At 44.3% G+C, this 19254-nt stretch overlaps 1 protein-coding gene across 1 annotated transcript in view; it reads left to right on the top strand.

The window, feature by feature from the left end:
• The window catches only part of LOC131209915 (lachesin-like), a 50892-nt gene that overhangs the window by 27600 nt on the left and 4038 nt on the right, over window positions 1-19254 (top strand). The window contains 2 exon segments of the mRNA XM_058203074.1: window positions 11812-11962; window positions 12054-12196. Coding sequence (XP_058059057.1) covers window positions 11812-11962; window positions 12054-12196 — 294 coding nt within the window.

The raw sequence follows: 19254 nt of genomic DNA on the forward strand, positions 1-19254 counted from the left end.
CGGTTGTGTCGGTGCGCCCTGAAGTTGAGTGAAGTGTTTGAGCAATTATTCAAAACTTTGCCCTAATCCCGAAACAATATTCCGGATTCCGTAAGTGGAGGATTCACGCAAAAGGAGCGCCCATCCACGCCGGAACTGGAACAACAAGCCGAAAATTGACTCATATTTGTCTTGGCTCGTCATATCTTCATTCGGCACGAGCACTTTGTCAGCAGTTCGCTCGGGTGGCTCAAGTCGTCGTCGTCGTCAGCCGTCTGGAGGCATGTGCTGTCTGGGTTCACCCCTAGCCGGAAGTGTGTTTATGTTTACAGTCACACGGCCAGCCCATATGGTTACTCCCATGGCCCGGCCTCCCCGCTGGCCCGTGATCGTTATCCGGAGCGACTGTCTGCTTGCTGCCACCGTTGTTGGTGGAAAATCTCCGAAACCCCGAGTGCAAATATATTATGACATTTTATGTACTTAAAAACAGTCGCAAAACCTCGACCCCGCTAGTGTCCGCGTGTGTCTGCGCGCTTGGGAAGTGCAAGAACCGGGCAGATGTGTTCTGATGTGGTTCCGCCGGTTTCTTGCGCTGCCCAACTCCTAGCCCAACGCTTCGCTCCACCCGATAGATCTGGATTAGCTTCAACATGTCGACAGCACGACGCGCCCCGGCTGCCGTGTCACGACGGCGTGAAAGAGAAGTGAAAAAAACGTCCCGGCTGGAAACGCATGAAGAAATGTGAACGAGAATATGCCACCAGCGGCAGCCGGAACTGGGAGAGTTTCAGGGTTTCAACACCCCTTGCAGTTGAGGGCTTGGCCGCAAAAGGCACGCCTGGCGTCTTTGCCGTCTTCGTCGTCGGGGCCAGACTGAAAGTGTTGTTAAGGAAAACTCCAAACAGCCAGCCACGGTCATGGGGAGCAGGAAGTTTCAGAGGAAGTCGGAGAATGGGGCGCAATAACCATGATTTTGCCACTTTGGTTGACGGTTTTTATGTGTCGGCTTTGGGCTGCTGAGCGAGGAACCGGAACGTCGGCGTGGAAGGAAAAAAAGATGGCCCCAGGACCGGTGGGCTGTGGTTTCCTGAACGTGCTAAGTAAGTGGCGGCGGTGGCGAAAGTGTTTCCCTTGCTCTTCGCCTTTCCGCTGACTCCGGTGGGGGAATGTGGCTTGAAAGTGGATTTTTGTCAAACAGTTTTATGGGCCAACGATAAAAATCATTTGTTTGTATGTAGTGCGGCTTTTTTTCGTGTGGAATCCCGCTAGTGTTTCTCATAAATGGAACCAATCGAAAGTGACAGCCGGAGATCGGTAACGATGAAGTTGAATGATTAATGGTGCTAGAAGAAAGTGGTCTTCGCGGGGTGTCTCGCTGGCATGGCTGTGAGTAGATAATACTGGCACTGCGTCCGGAACCAGGCGGTGTAAGTACAGAGGCTTCGAATTTTGCAGCAGCTTTGCATTTTGCAAGAAGTCAACCAGTAATGGAAGATGGTCACATAAATATCTGTCTCGTCTGATGTCTTCTCTGATTAATAGAAAAACTCTGAATTCATTAAATTCGAGATTTGATAATGATGATCGATGATCGATGATCTTAAGTTTCACCTGAAGCAAACATAGGAAACAAGAAAAAACTGAAAAGAAACGTAAAGAAATAGAATGGGAAATTCATACACCAAACTCTAGCGGTCAAACTTTGTTAGTAACAACGGAATAATGATAAGAAAAGCTAAGATCGAAGAATTTTAAAATATTGTATTAAACAAACAAATTCGAAGAATCCATGACAAAAAAGTCCTTCAAGCGACCACCACTTCATTGTAGATTTAAGCTACAAGTTCCTTAACTATAGCGTAGACTTTAAGTAGAAGCAGCAATTGCAAGCAATCAAACACGCACGAAACTCACTGCCGATTGCTCACAGCTCAAACTAAAGACAAAATTTAACAATCTATGAATGAATCAAGGAAGTACCTAACTAATACCAGGTTTAAGTCAAATAAGCGGAGCTATATGAATTTTGATACGAAACAAGATACTTATAACTTGAACTAAAAATAGTTTGGTAACATTCATGCAATTGGGTCTGCTTAAAAAGATTGCCATACTAACATTCGGATGAAAACATTCCTCATTCTGATTATGTTACACTAAATTGAAGTTTGAAAACAAAACTAAAATTTTATTGTTCTGTTTTCGGTTGGTTTACAGAACTTATCAACGTGATTCGAGTATTTACCAAATCACTACAATCGACTATGTGCACATCACATCGAGCCTTCTTCGTACGTTTGGTAGATAAATAAAATGCATTCAACAAGTGAACGATATCTCCCTCGAGGAGCGAAATAGCAAACAAACCTCAGCCCACCGTCGTGGGGCATTAGGTGAAGCGGTTCAATAACACTCCACGGCCGATTTCATAAGCCATGACCTGGCAAACAGTTATAACATTCGAGCTTGTTCGAGCCTCCGTTCGAAGCCAACTGTTGCGCCTTTGTAGCCTCACGCCCTGCAAAGACAAGTGTGCAAATTTGAATACGACCCATTTCCCGGCCACAACATTCGCTCGACTACTGCCCTCTGGAGACTGGCAGAGAGTGAGGCGAGCAGTGCAAGTGGTTTATGTTTTCCTTCCTTCCGGTGGCAAATCGAGAAAAGCTAAACACATTCGCACCCTGGCCCCATCCTGTGTGTGTGGGCGCGTGCGTCATCGTTGGCAATTTGCTGCTGTCGCCACCTCACCCACAGCACAGGGGCAGCCCGAGCTATGTTTGTTAACAATTTTATTAAAAGCAAATTATGCAGTAAAGGCACCGAAAATCAGCTACCGCACTCCGTCGGCAGAGTGTCGGTTGGCGTCCTTCCGGTGGCTGGAAACCGGGAGTCATCCCCAGTTACTTCAACCGTGTGGACGACGAACGAGAGAGAGAGAGTCCAAGGGATACCATGGGAATATGATTGAATATAAATTACGAAATTTTTCTCTCGCCCAGCTCCCGGGTGTAGCAAGTGTCGTGTCGCGACGGCTGACAACTTGATGTCAATGTCTTGGCCTTCCCGGTGAGCCGGGGGAATTCAACCAGGCAGCCAGGACACACCGGAAATATTAGCATTTAGATGTAAAGTTTTTGCTCCACTTTCTGATTCATCTTTTGCCCACTACGCAAGCCAACGTTAAGTTACTGGAGCTCCTTGAAATCAAACATTCTCCGGCAAACCGGGCGGGACCGCGCGATCCTCACAGCCAGCCGAACCATCTGGCACGGCTAGCACGGCTGCTACTGCTGCTGATGTTGGGGAAAAGTTCGGCCAAACTGTACATGCGCTGCGGTTGTCTGTACAGCGGCTGCCAGCTCCTTTAATCTTCGCCTCGGGCGACGAGTTGCCAGCGAGTGTTGGCAGAGAATTCTTTAATCTCATTCGTTTTCCTTTTTTTGTGTCCGACCGACGACGTGTTTCTGGGTCCCGTTCCTGCGATAGATCCTGCGAAACGATCGCATCCAGATTTTAGTAGATGGTTCAGTTTCTTCATCTTAATTTGATGCTGTGAGTGGAAAATTTAAGAAAATCGTCGCCACCGCCAGGATAAAGTTGTAAAAGTCTGCCGCTGAAGAGCTTTGTGAATATGTTATTCCTTCGATGGAAATGTAACTTCAAGGACGATCTTTGAAACTTCATCAAACAACATATTTACTAGCCACTAGGTTGTTAGGATGCGTGGCCACATGACGAAAATGAATCACAACACAGCGCATAGCATTAACGGAAAGGAATGACTATTTCCGCTGTAAATAATTTGAAAAACCAACGATTGGTTGTTCAGTTCAAAAGACATATTGCTTAACTTTAATATAAAGTATGAAACAAATTCAAATTTACTGAAATAAAATGACGAAAATGAATCACATTGCAGCGCATAGCATTAACGGAAAGGAATGACTATTTCCGCTGTAAATAATTTGAAAAACCAACGATTCGTTGTTCAGTTCAAAAGACATGTTGCTTAACTTTAATATAAAGTATGAAACAAATTCAAATTTACTGAAATAAAATGTGTTTTGCGAACGGCTCTGCGTAATGTCTATAATTTTGGGTAAAATACTCGTTTGAAGTAATTTGCCTTTTAAAACATTATTTTTCTTTTCAAAACTAATGGTTAACAGATGAATAATACCAAATCGTTATAATATATTTCAATTTTTTCTTTATTTAGCCTTCAACATTGGACTTGTTACATTTTGATTGACGTACAAAAGTATTGAATAGTATACAACAGCAAAAACAAAAAAAAACAAATAGGATGTGAAATAAGTTATGGAGCACTTTAGCTATCATTGATACATATTTGCTTAAAACAATTAGTGTTTACCAATCCTTTTTTGTGTTTGCCAATATGAGGAAGTTTTACGTACGGTAGTGTTCCATTAATTTTAATTGTTTCTAGAGTTACTCACGTACTATCTTAACAAAAAAACATCATTTTGCGATCCGCAAATCCTTGCCGCCATATTATTTCACGGAAGCACCATTCGATCCATATGCTTTTTGTATATTTGGAAGCCCAAACAAAGAGCGAAGTGGAACATCCATCGTGATTGTTCTCAAAACATTCCGGGAAACGAAATATAAGTGGCACTCTCGGAGTAAAACTCCAATTATGCCTGAAAGTTTCGCATTTCCGGAGGGCATCAGGCAAGACAGGCGAAAAATGAAATTAAGTTTCCAAACAGATGGAAACCGGATAAAAATCTTATGCCTTCCGGTTCAGCAAGGATACTTTCGTTCGTTCGCTCGCCCGTCCGTGGCCAGCAGCGTTGAGACGCCATTTAATGTTCCATTCAAATTGTTTCGCCTTCTCCATTGTTTTTGCACTTTTCCCTTTGCCTTAAGCTGTGCATTTTTCGTTAAGGTTACGAATTTCAGACCGCGCATCACTTATCTTTCACGAATCGTTGTTTTCCATCAGCTCGTTTCCTTGTCTCCGACTGAAGCAACTTTTCTCGGCGGCCTCGGAGGCACTAATTTTCTCCGGGATGCCGCTCGGCAGGCATATAATTGCTATCAGTTGGTTCCATTTTTCACCTTCAACCGAGTGTGTCCTGAGGTAGAGTGCTACCTTGCTTGTCCGCCGGTCGTACGAAGAGCTCTTCAGCTGGAATTCGAAATAAGGCAACGTGAACGTCGCGGACACGTAGCTTAAAGGAGACCGCTCGCTCGCCCGCCGTTTCGGGCGACAAAATAGGCAGACTTCCGATCCCTTGGGAGTGTCTCATGAAAATCAAATCGTCATCGATTTAATAATGATATAAAGACGCCCATTTCCTCATCCTTCCCTACCGACAACCACAAATCGAAACGGTCCCCGAACAGGCCCTTAGCTCCTTCTCGGGCACCAAACAACCGCTGAACCGCAAAGTGTTGATGATGTAGCCACTTAAAGAATCCTTCACCCTTGTCGGAGCCGAAGATAACGATGCTAAGACTGGATCGAGTGCCGTTCCGTTGCCTACTGATTTGATGACCCCAGGGGCTCGTAACACTTTCTTCACTCAAGCGTGCGGTTTTGCAGCAACGCACGCCGTTCCCTTGCCTTCCGAAGCGATTCCCACAGCCAAGCTGTCCCTCCTTAGTCCGGGCGTGGAGTGTACAGACATCATCACGCCCAACAAATTGAATTCCCATCAAAAAGGGAAGCACATTCGCCATCGTCATCGTCCGCCGGAACGTTCTGGAAAGGCCTTCCGAGTGTTTTTTTTTACCGGCCCAGATGAGTAACAAAAAAGACAGCTTGCGAAACGGATCCTATTTGCCCAGGCTGCGGTTGTGGGATGAAAAAGAAAATCCTACATCTTCAAGCTTTTAAGCATCAGCACAAAAAAAAACAAGTAAAACAAGCGCTGAAGAATCCGGCAAAGACCTCGGTACCCGAAGGCCGTAGAAAGAGGCCGCCGTGGAAGCAATAAAATATTTATGAACATGCTCATCCCTTGCTAGTAAGGATCTGCAGTAACCGTTGATTTTTGAAGTTCTTACCATCTTTGCTCCGGCGCCCACAGAGCGGAGCATTCGGCAGCACTCGTCCCAGCTAAAGTTTCTTTTTTTAACACCAATCTTTCGCCGGAAATAGCACGGGAATGCAAAGGTTTCGGGTGCGCGATAAGAAATTGCTTATTCTCTCTGCTTAAACTAAATTTTGGGCCACAGGCTGCGAGGTGAAATAGGGCCCGCAATCTTGGGCAACATTTTTACTTTACATTCAGCTGGAGGAGCTGTGGACGTGTAAAAAAGAGTGGTTCACGGGTTCAAACGTGGCAATAATATTCCACGGACGAACGTTTGAAGTTGCGCTTCGGGGATGCGCCATTTCGTGCTGGATGTTTGATTAATTTCTTTACGGTTTGTTTTTTTTTCTTTCCCACTGTTTATGAGCTTAAATATACAATGTTAAATGGGGCTGCTGCTAAATGAAAGCCAGCGAAATCATTTTAGGCTTATAATTTATAAGCATTTTAAAATATTTAATCTACTTTTGTAGGATTTATTCTTCAATTTATAATTTACTCATTTAGCAATTTATTTATTTTGTCCACAAAGCTGCCTGCTTGACTCCTTACGAACTTACGATTAAAAGTAAAAAAAAAATTAAGAATATGTTGCAACATAGAATCAGCAATATTCACTATTGGAAGACGAACGACTGATTTTCATGTCAACAGTACGCATAATTTTTTAGCTTGAGGTGGCAAATAAATTCCATTTCCATACAAGAATTGCTTCTAACAATAAACACAATGCAAAATAATGAAGCAAAACAATTCTTCGCCAGAGCAACACGAAAACAATACTACGCGCAATACTAATCTAAAGTTGAATAACGTGCCAAGGCTAAGGCTTACACGTTGAGCCTAACACCCGGTCTCGACGCTTGCCGACAACGATCGGAACACACCTTCCGACGTACGCGGCCACGGCGTCAGCCCGTGACGAATGAAGAAGCTTGATTTATCCCCGGCACAATGTGAAAATTCCCAACAAGCCTTAAGCCAACAAGCCATTAAAGCACTCAGCGGCTACCGGTGTCTCGGTACGATGATGGTACCAGAGCCTTCCGCGTGACGGTGTGGCATGGAAAAGATTTTATCCTCTCTCATCGGTTCAGGATGGAAAACCCATACGCGACCACCAAGGATCGGCCCTACCGACTGACTGACTGACTGGCTGGCTGGCAAGCCAAATGTTGGGAAGCTAAAACCTGGCACAGCGTAAATGGAGAGTTTTCCGAGACCTGATGGCGTCCGCTGCTGCCATTGCACGCACCTGTTTCCGAACCGAACGATTCATTCATCTTCTGGCATCCCTGACACCCATTGCCGCCCGGACTCGGGGAAGTCGATCAGTTCGGGCCCCAGAACGCTGTCAGGTTTTTAAGCTCATACAGTACCACATTTTCAGCAACACGTATTCGTGAAGCCAGCTCGTTCACTAATACCATTCCGGTGGCCCGGTCCTGATGTTTGAGGATTCCGCAGGCGTACTTTTTACGTTCATTTCGAGCTGCAATTGAACTCGGTGCTCGTTTCCAAATCTGCTTTCTGCATGCGTTTCGAGCGAATGCGACCTCCTACTACGGCCTACGCCTTGGTCTAGGAACTATGTATTTGGTATATTTCAAAGTAACATAATTCGTATTTAAATTGAAGGATTACGATCATACTCTGGTAGCACCAGTTCCAGCACCGAACTGTCAAAATATTACTAATCAACTTTTAATACATTTAATAAGATCAAAGTAGAAACAAAAATGTTTGTGGCACAATGTTGACCGCACAGACGCTATGCTCGCAACCACAGTGCCAGTGTCCACTAACTGCAACCGCATTGTCGTTCGGTGGCAAGCCACGGCCACTGGGCGTCTTTTTCGACACGAACTACCACTTCTCTGGCCATCACTGAAAAAAACAGATATTCCCTCGGCCCTACGAAGTCTCATCGCAAATTTCCAAAACCCTTGAAATCATTGGCCCCCGGTGTCTGGGGTGCCACATCCGCCGGATAGCCCCGAGACTCGTGCTCGGGCAAAATGCGATTACGTTGCGGCGGAACAATGTTGGGACATTGGTGCATCGAGGCGGTTTTTTGTGGACCATCCACGGACACTCCGCGTGACTCCGCCGTATGGTAATCCGTAAAGTGTTGGAACGATGCTGCTAAATGGTGCCCCCACGGCTCCTGCTCCTTGAAGTGGCCGGCGTGGGGCGAAAGCATCACAAGCGGACTTTCCAGTGTTTTTGAGTTTCTCCTGTTTTGTTCTTTTCTACGGCTCAAGAGACTTTACACAAATCGCAATTTACACAATCGGTGGCGACAGCTTCTATTGGAGACTTTTAGGCGATACTTTCTTTCCTTATTGTATTTATAAATTTTACAATAAAATTTTAGTTTTGGAAGAAGTCTCGCTTGTTTTAGTGTTTCCAAAGCAAAAAGCAAATGGAATAATATATTGCTGTGCTATAGTTGTCAGACAGACACTATTACGCGATGAAGTGACTCTCTTCTCCATTTCCCATGCATGACCTAATCATCATGAATCAATGATTCATCTGCTGGATCCGTAGTACATGTTCGACCTACTGCTATTAACATTGCCGATCCGTTCAACCGTATCAGATCACTCCGAGAAAGCCACTCAAAACCGGTTTAACCCGGCGTTGGTGGAGAAAGCGTTTCGGTCTATTGATGTACCGCAAGTGTTCCTGAACAGACTCACCGTATCCGGTTCCGCCCAGGACCAGAGTATTTCAGCACACATGAACACGATGATGACCCGATCAGAGTTTGCACCTCTGAGCTGTCTGCAGAGGTCGGTTGTACCGCTTTTGGAGGATTTATTTAAATTCAATTTCCATTTGCGTCCTCTGTGCAAGCAAAGCTCTCCTGCGGTGACGGCACAGGTCGTCGCCGTCCCTGTGGTACATTCGTTTGTTTTTCCACCCATTTAGGGATACCAGGCCGGGGCCGTAACGTGTTTCGTGTCGGTGGCCGACACAAGACCGTTTAGTGGGTTCGGTCTGCTGCTGCCGACCGAGCCGAGCGCCAACGCGATTGGCAGACAGTGCCCAGTGACTAGACAACGTTTATTCAATCGGTGGAAAAATTGGCGACAGCGTGAAAAACAAATGAACAGATTTGTTGGCTCCCACTAAACGGATCAATTCTTTCGACCGAACTATCTCTCGGACACGAAAGCGAAAGGCAAAATCAAGTAAGCGTCAGCAGGAATGTTTCGACCCTGTGCCCAAACTGTGTCCTCTTTGGATCAAAAGTTTAATTGGTTCGTATGCATGGCTCAACCCTCTGTGGATGGATTCTGTATCAATGTTGTTCGAAAAGCTCTTTTGTTTTAGGCAGTATTTAGTGGTGGTTTAAATTATCTTCTTGGTGTTTCTATTGTTTCTTGTATTTTTAGGTGATTTATATTTTTATGTTTTGATTTTATTAAAAGAATAAATTACACTTTACGGTGTCGGGACTATCGCTTTATGATTCAGTAACTTAGAAGCTTTATTAGAATTCGGTAGTGTGGATGCATCCATCGAATCTTCGAGCTGTAATTTTAAAGTAACTTTCACATATTCTTACCGGTTTGATTCCACTACGATAAACAACTTAAAAAAATCCAATAATTGTAAACCTAAATTTTATATATAAAAATCAACAAACAAGGGAAATGAAGGGAAAAGCCTGTATTAGATGTTTGTTAAGAAATGTTTATATTAATGTTCGTTAAATACGGTAAATGGATGACGATGATAAGATTTAGTGAAGTTTGGCAAAATGAGTTGTTGGCAAACAAACGTTCTTCAAAACCTTTACAGACGGGTAAAAGACTTTATTTTCTTATTAACATAATATTAGCCTTTTTCCTTACTGCCGAAGCATTCGTACGCGCCCGTTATCATGACAGTGTCTTTTTGATGATAATGTTCTGGTGTCAATCCAGCGATGGGGCCGGCCGAGAGCAGTGGAAAACCAGTTAACACCAGGTTCTTTCGAAGCTCACTCAAATATTCCGTCATTTTTTTTGGCTCGGTTCCGGAATTGCCAGTACCCAGATTTGTCCCCTGGCGCGCGCGAGAAGCATGAAACGCAAAAACCGGGCTCAATCCTATCGGGCACATACTCGAGCAAAAGGGGCTCAAAATGGAGGGTGTAGAAATAAGGTTATTCCGCTTATACTCCCACACGGCCAATGCTCATGGGATCGTCGTCTCTCCACCATCGGCACCGGTTCGGAAGTAATAAAATACGTGAATGGCATTAAAAATTCATTCCCTCGGCTTCCGAAAACGACGAGTATCATACGAGAGGGCGCATGGAGCTACATGCAACGGTTCACCGGAAAGAAAATTATGGTTTTGATTCTTTTACGCCTTCTGGCACCGTTTCTTTTCCGCATTGGACGTCATGGATGCTGCTGCTCCACAGTGCAGCTATCGCGGGTTGTTAGCTTCCTCGGAACGGTGAGCGTTTACAACAGACTTGATTTGTGGAACATGAAGCATGATTATCGGTATCATCAGTCGCCAGCATAATTAGTACATACGACATACGACACGGTGTCACGCTGTCGCGAGGTCTGAACGGTGGAACGGAGGTAGCGAAAAAATTAACTTCCCGTCGGGCTGGTGTCGAAATGGTGGCACAAATTTTAAACGACCGAAGCGTGACGAGGAAGCTGCCGATTCGATTACTAATTGACACATTCGACCCCGCAGGGCTTGCCACCCAATTAATCAATCATCACGCCCTATTAGGCGGCCATTATCTCGACCACTTACCGCACGTCGACGCACCGTTGACACAACCGAAGTCATTTATTTATTTACCAAAATCGATGAAATTGTTAATAAATTATGTTACATTCGCTGTCACCCCGTACGATCCCGTTGGGTGGCTTTTATAATTGTTTTACGGTCGGCGTGTAGGTCTATTAGATAAAATGACGTATTTTGGTATGTGCGTCACTTTAAAACGATTGAATTATTGTAAAGTATTGTAATAATTAGATTAGTGCCTTGCCAATTATGCTCGATTCAGATCTCGTTTCTATTCAATGCAAATGAAACAACTGATTCTTCAACGTGTAGGGTGGAATTAAATAATTCGAATAAATTTTTCAAATTAAGTAAGGGCCTAAAATTATGTTAACGTAAAAATTGTATTCTTTATCAAAAGCAGTTCTATAAAAAATTACTGAGTGGTACTTTATGAAGGTACGCCCAACGGGAACTCTAGCGTAACTTCATCCATCCAACATCACATTCCTTCGAGGCAGCATTCCGGTGACTCATGATACTCATCCATCCTCGGTCGGTCAGTCAGTCAGTCAGTCAGAATTGAAGTAACAAATAGCGGTGCACGGTAAACATTGTCTCACTATCTCTGGCAACAAAGTTAAAACAAACATGAACCACTTCCGGTGGTGTGCAAAAAACAGCATTCGCGTCACGAAGACATTCCTTGGCAGGCGAGCCGAAAACCGAATAACGCTGAAATATTACACCTTTTGATGCATGTGATGAACGTGGTAACATTATTGTCACTCCGCTTCACCAGAAACGATGTTTATTCAGGATGCGCAACGGGCATCGTGAGCAAATCACAGAGTCAAGCGATTGGATTGGCGGTCGCCAGAGAACATAAAGTTGCCAGCAAATTCCAGCGTGTCACCAACTACATCTCACGCGGGGTTACATTTTTTAAATTATTCTTAAACTTTTTTTTCCACTCATCCACGGTTTTGGTCTCACTTCGTTCCAGTTCCGCCCATGCTGTGGATACCGCATCAGCTAGTCGGGGTGCCGCTGTACTTCAACGTGACGCTGGAATGCTTCACCGAGGCGCACCCCACATCGCTGAACTACTGGACGCGCGAGGACGGACACATGATTCACGATTCCAAGAAGTACAGGTAACACTCACAGTCCGGGGTCCCGATCGCCGGGTCCGTGTATTAATTTCCTACGTTCATGCTCTTGCGCACCCCAAAACTTTAACGTCAGGACGGAGTCGAACGTTGGAATGCCGGTATACAAGACGCACATGCGGCTCCACATCTTCAACATCCAGCAGACGGACTACGGCACGTACAAGTGTGTGGCCAAGAATCCTAGGGGCGAAACGGATGGGACAATTAGACTTTACAGTGAGTATGGCAAATTGTCCTTAAACGAAAACGCTCGCCACCGGGGCAGAGATGTGGCATGTTTTGTATGCCACAGTCGAACCTATGTTGACGCCTTAAAAGCAACTTTTTGCTGGCCGAACTCAGTTTCCGGTTAACAATGAATGCTTTTCTATTTTCTTGAGCATCATCTTGGAATATTAGCGTGAAATAAAATCTGCTTCCTCAAACGTTGCAATTGGAATGTTTGCGTTCAATTCTGCAATTGTTTGTGCACTGTCCTAGTCCGTATCGCGGCTTCACTGTTTTCGCACAGAATCAAACACAGAATTTCATTACAAATCAGGCTAAATTGTGTCACCCTCTGGCCAACACCTAGAACGGGCGCCTACAGCTGCTTAGCTGGGCAGCATAGGCAGCATGGCCATAGATGACGCTCCACCCAAGCGTTTGAGGTAGCCTTTGTTTGTTCGCTGCACGCTGCACAGCGCAGCGCCATAAATCAAGGCTCCGTTTATTGGCTGACAGTTTTAATTACACTTATTAAATCATAAATTAAAACTTGTTGGCCGCCCGACGCCAGCATGCAGCCAAACACCTGTCATTGATCGCACAATAATTGAAGCTATTATGTTTTATGAAATGCATTTTCGCTCCCGATTGCTGCTCCTTCGTTGCTCGGTGCTCCTAGTTCTTTGTCGTGTTGAAAAATGGCGTCGTCTTTCACTTTCTGTTCCTGTTCTGATTTTAGCTTCACGGAACACTTATTTACCTACCACATTGGTGAGGTGAGCTGGTGAGGTTTGCCGGAGCGAATGCTCCTATGAACTCCGAAACTCCTTTTCTCTGAAAAGACCCATTACCGAGCACGGTTTTCATTATGGTTCCCTGGGTTCCACAACATCGGGCCACACTTCTGTCGAAGCTTCGCCCTCGCCGAAGATGGTCCGATCGCTAGAATTCTCTTAAATGAATCGAAACCAACCAAGCACTGCAGGCGAATGGAAATTGGTGGTCTAGGACGGTAAACGAGTTCCAGCAAAGGAATGCAGGCGGCAATCGGTGCCATCCCGTGTCCAGTGTTCGAAACGCTACCTACGGATAATCTTCGGCTGGATGCTAACCTCAAACGGAGAACAATCAAATGAAGGAACACACATTTCTTATGCACACGCCGAGCATAATTATTTATTCAGCAGAGCAACACAAAAGAGCATCGGCTCGGCTCGGGAGGCTGCGCTGCTGTTGTGTGTAGATTTTTGCCCACTTCCGGTCACACTCGAGCCCCCGAGTCCCGTGTGCCTTCCTGACAACTGCACGCAACCAATAGAGGGGTGATGAAAACGGGGCGAACCGGGAGTCCGGAGTGGATCATTATTTATGGCCGTACATGCCGAATTCAGCTCCGGCGGGCATGATTTGTGTTGCAGTCTGGCAGCCGTCGAAATCAAAGATCCCCGGAAGACACCTTTCTCCAGCGCTACCGGCCGTTCCGGTTCTTTGAAATCCTTTCGTCGATAGTACCGTCCCCCAAGTTCAACCGGAGTTCGTTAAATGTTTGGACGGGCCAGTGTTTGCCTCCGTGTCGAGTGCACTCGTAAGTGAGCTGAACGTGAGGATGCAAAACACACTTGCACTTGACACACTCTTGGTCCAGGCTAGAGGAGCCGTAGTGGAATTGGATAAGCTGGCACACTTTATGAAGTGCAAAGTTAAACATAAGAATTAGATTTGCCATCTGGGTATATCGTAGGAGTGGCTGTAGATGTTCTGTTTAATCTAGAATATTCAGAAGCTATTGATGATCTCTGTCCTTGATGTACATCACAAGAAAGCTTTGCAATTCGCTGTAATTCATTATTGAAAACATTAAAACATTATTTGTTTCGTTGGTTCGTTATCGTTAAAATTATCTTTATGCGATTTTTTTGTTTAGGAAACGCCCAGCCCAACAATCTATTCTGATCAATTTTCAATTACAAAATTGCTTACAAATGTAGTAAGGAAAAATCGAATACAAACCTATAGGAATTAGTATAATATTATTTTAACTGCAGCTTTATTGGTGTCGATAATGCAAGTGACGTTTTTTTCCTTATTCTTTCATAGTTTCATTTAGTTGTGGGTTGTGTAAAACATTTAGCTTCATTTTTTTTGTAACTCAAAAAAAACCAGATATGTGGAGAAACAATTCTTAGTATTTTTATCATACTTTCGTGATCATTTCGATACAAACTCAACTTATATCCTATCTACCGTATTCACCTGTAGTATCACCAAATGAGTTCTGGCTATTCGAAAAAACAAGATCAGTGGAGACAAGAGCCAAAGCGAAGAATATATTGAAGGTTACTGAAAAGAAATGTTGTAAATTTTTCGAAAATTATAACAATGTAGACATAGGTGTAGTGAACAAGGTAGAGATTACCTTAAAGGTAATCCCTACTCCTAGAACCTATAATGTAGAAGAATAAATATTTTTTAAAGTTAAAGTTACTTTTTGCACGCAGTAGTACTTTTATACTGCTTTCGACACAATAATAATAAACTGCCAGTCGATTTCATTCGAACCGGACCGAGAAAATGCATGCATCGTTATATGTTGATCAACCTAATATGATTACAAGTTCTTTTGTTTTATAATCAACATTCAACATTTCATGCTATTTTATGAAGTGTTCCACCAAACGGTTGTTGGTGGTACCAAATTAAAGTCGTAATAAAAACAAGAAGCTATGATGACAAAATCGACGTGTTTGCCGATCGAGCCGCCGCCGAAGCCCAGTGAATTGTGCGAAAAGCGGCTAACTCATTTTGTTAAGACGTTAAACAAATTCTTAGCCGAGCCCTTTTGTGTACGGGGAGTTGGCTTCGGCACAATGGACATTCATAAATAATTACCTTCCAATAGCGGGTGCCCCCACCCCCGGGAATTGAAACCATTTCGGACAACATCAATTAATTATGGGAGCATAATTTAAAACTCTTGCTAAACAATTTCTCCGCCCGGCGGGCGGTCGTGGCGTCTAGGCGTGTAGCGCAAACTTACCTTCGCGGAAGAACGTGGAAAACGGGCAAAAAGAGCAAAGCCAACGATTTTCCCGGCCAGGCCACGAGTGCTGTGGGGTGGCCACCCCAAGAGTCATTGTTTGTGAAACCTCAGCTATGCAACGACAAAACCGCGGAAAAGCACCACCGAGGAAAATGTCGCCTGCCAGTGGGGTTCATCGTTTCTTTTTTCTACGCTGGTTATTTTGCATAGTCGAGAAGGAAAAGCCAGTGCCCCCCACCGACCCCAGGCCCGGGGGTCTTGGACTGCCCACCGTCGTCGCCCCACGACGGTGGCCTTTCCTTCAAACGAATCTCATGCGGAGCGTGCTTCAGTTATTTTCGGTGCCAACCAAGCGCTTCATCGCGCCCTCGTGGCCACGCTGAAAATGATCACCATCATCATCGTCATCACCGTCATCGTCGTTGTAGTCTGGTTGCTCCATTATTACTCTTAATAATCATATTTCATTCAACCATTGTACGGCACATTGTTTGCTCCCATAAAAATATGTTTTTCCAGCGCATTACCCAGGCTTCCGGCACAGGACGTTCCGTTTTTTAAAGGGAGGACAGTTCACACTGGGGATGGGGCTGACTGCAATCTGTGACGGAATCGCCATTTCCTTCTTTCGACCCCCCCCTCGGAACGAGGGCGCTCAATTTCGAACCCCTGATTTGTGGTGACCCAACGACGACGATGACGACAACGACGACGACGGCGACGGCGGCGGATGCAGAAAAATTGCCCAAACGTTTCGAGCATAAAATTCTTGCCAGTCAGAAGAAGAAGAAGAATTCAGGAAGAAGCCAGTCCGCCAGCCAGTCACCTTTGTCCGGCTTCATCGGTTTATTGATGTCAATGCGCCGCGAAATTTGAATGAGGTTATAAATTATAATTTCTACCGAGAATCTTTAGAGAGCAAAATATTGGAATGTTCTAAAAATCGGTGAAAAAGAAATCTCCATAAACGTCCTAATTGTGTCCAACTATTGGATGACTTCACTGCACTGAAATCACTGCGCTTATTAAGTAACGCAATCCTTAAATCAGTACCCCTTCATTCGGTGAGCGGTTCGCACATTTCTGTTTTGAATATTTTAACGCAACTGTTCGCGAAGCAACGAAATTACCTTTTCCTCTACCATAACTTGCACCACATCTCCATAATGGCATCTGCCTGCCTGCCTGCCTGCCATCTGGACAGACGAACGAACACCTTCTTTTGCATCATTAAGATCCATAATCAAGAAACCTACCTTTTTCCGCATTTGCTTCCGTTGCCACTTCATTTCCCAGCGGAAATGTATACGGCCCGCTGTCCTCACAAGTCCTGCCCGCCAGGATAGTCCCGGCTGTGGTGGTCAGGCGAAATCGTCCTGTCGGCTGCTCCGTGCCTTTCTTTTGCGCTTTTTTGTGCTCATCTCCCTTCCTAGGTTAGTTCGCCTGAAGAGTCTCGCTTATTTATGATTTATCGCACTTGACTTGCGCGACCTTAAGGAACTCGCGCTCCTTATTGAATTGACAAAGGATGCTTGAGAGATCCGGGATTTTTTTCCCGTGTTTTCCTCTTGCTTTCTTTTCTGTCCAGCACGCCCATTCACTTTTAATTGGCATCGGGGGCTGGCTGGTGGGCTTGAATTTTAATGAACATATTGTTATTTAGTCATCAAATGTTGAAAGTCATTAATTAGGTACCCGACGAGGGTGAAAGTGCTGTTTATGGTCGTCCCGATTTTTGTTTCCGTTTTGCAACTGCCACGTCGCTGATACTGAATCGAGTTTTGTAAAATTGACAGACATTGACCATCGTTCGATAGTGATTTATGTTTATTTTAAAATTGAGTTTTATTATGTTGCATGTTGGCCCTTAACACTGGACCTGAGTCTACAATTTTTTTTTCTTTATTTCTGTACCAGATATAGCTAGAAAACAACCATGACATGCACTTAAGCATAAATAACTTTGCTTGGGCTGAAAATATTTTCCATGCCGTTGCAACATAATTTTCGGTATCTCGACGAGCACGTACTCTCGTTGAAATGATTCCAGTACATCGGTGATAAAATCCAGAACAAATACGCTACGCGAAAGAGAGACCGATAGGAAGTCACCAAACGACCCCAAACTTTATGCCGCCTCGGGTAGTTTCACGAACTTGACTTCCGGCGGGCGTAACGTTACGTGCTTCTCTCATCTTGGGCTGCGTTCCTTGGTTGGCTCCAATTTAATTGAGCTTATTACATTTTTATTCATAACATAATCCCGCACACCCGTCGCTAAATGGGTTACGACTATGCACGTTTCACCGTTGGCACAGAAGATCATCACCGAAAACTACGGATCTGCCCGACAGGGGCTGGCTGTATGCATGAAACGCATCGCCCAGATGAGCGATGTAATACGATTATTTTCCACATTAGTGTGGCGTCTAGTGCCGACGCAACGATGCTTAGAGCATCATGCGTGCCTTGTATCTCTTCCGTCACGTAACATCCGACAGATTGCCTCATGCCGTGTCGAAGCCAAACATCCTCTATGCTAGCGTCCTGTAGAGTGAATGTGCCTGTAGAAAAAATGTGATAAACATTTAGTGAACATCGGTAACAATTTAATAATAAATTTAATTTAGTACACATATGGATAGATTTGTAGATGAAATAAAACGTATATTACTAAAATTTAAAAATACACGTTGGTTAGAGAATAGGTGTTGTTGTTGATAAATAATAACTAACACCTTATTCCTTTATTTTCAAATGTTTGTTACTGTTTGTTTGTTTCAATTATATCTTGTAATTGATTCACATACTTTGCTGTTGCTGGTAATTCGAACATTATTAGATGGATATGTTTTCCACGTACCGTGCGCTGCTGCGTAATTGTTTTATTTTCCCTTTACCCACCAACGGAGTAATATTAATTTACATGCACCATAGTACACCAGGCGGCTTGCAGCTATTACTATGAACACTACGAACCGTGAAGTAATTTGTGGATTACGAAAATTTCAATCCTTCCCCCGGAAAATGGTCGGAAGCTGTGGGCACCGTAAATTGCTTGTGGATGTTGTAAACTCATTATAATTTTGCGGCAATTAAGTCCAAATCCTCTCAAGGTCTAACGGTCGCGAGTTTCAATGTTCCTGCATGTGCGTAGAGAAATGGACACGAAAAGTGCCAGACAGTAGCAGTGCTGCAGCGAATCATATTTGGTGTTGTATGCCATCGTTTTAACAGTTGGGACTCTTAATACTGATTGTTGTCTGAACAATAAGTCCCTCGCATACTTCATAATACACCACTAAGCAAATATTGCGAATCAAAATAGAGAAATAAAAAGGGAGTACCAAGAAAATCAAAATAGAACGAGAGTTTCCCATTTTATACTCCAACAATGCACATACGCCTCTGTCTATAAGTATAATGGTTCGTTGAGTGCCCCTCAATGGTTTTTTTTATTCACAAAACATATGTTCAGAACCTCATATCGTTCAGAACTTTATCGTTGTACATTTATCATTATTCTACGTCAAGTGAAGCACTGAGTGTTTCGGAATGTACCCAAACCAAACGTGCAATAATCTTTCTGTTGTCTGATCAACTACTCAAGTTTCACCCATGTGGCCCGAACTGCCGGATCCCGAAACTTTGCCGTCTCCGTAAAAAGTAACAAACTTCGATACATAAAAATAAAGATTAAGCATGCCCACGGTGGCCTTCGCAGCGCATACTCCGCCGGTTTCAAGTTTCGGTCAAGAACAGTTCGCCACATCTGCCCGAAGAAAAAGGGTGCAATTTTTCTTTCTTATTCAAATTTTTGCCAGCTCTGCTCGCCCCTAAGTCAAGACGATGGCAAAAAGTTGGACCCAACAACGGAGGAACTGCACGAACCAACCCGAATCCGAATCCGTGCGCAACTTCACCCAGCACAATGCTAACGAAAGAATAATTTCAGCTCCTCTTCAGGAGAGCAAGCTGTCACTGATGATTCCTTTATTTTTCACTGCCACGCCACCGAGTACGTCAA

The sequence above is a fragment of the Anopheles bellator genome, chromosome 2 (genome assembly GCF_943735745.2).
Source record: "Anopheles bellator chromosome 2, idAnoBellAS_SP24_06.2, whole genome shotgun sequence".
Lineage (NCBI taxonomy): Eukaryota > Metazoa > Arthropoda > Insecta > Diptera > Culicidae > Anopheles > Anopheles bellator.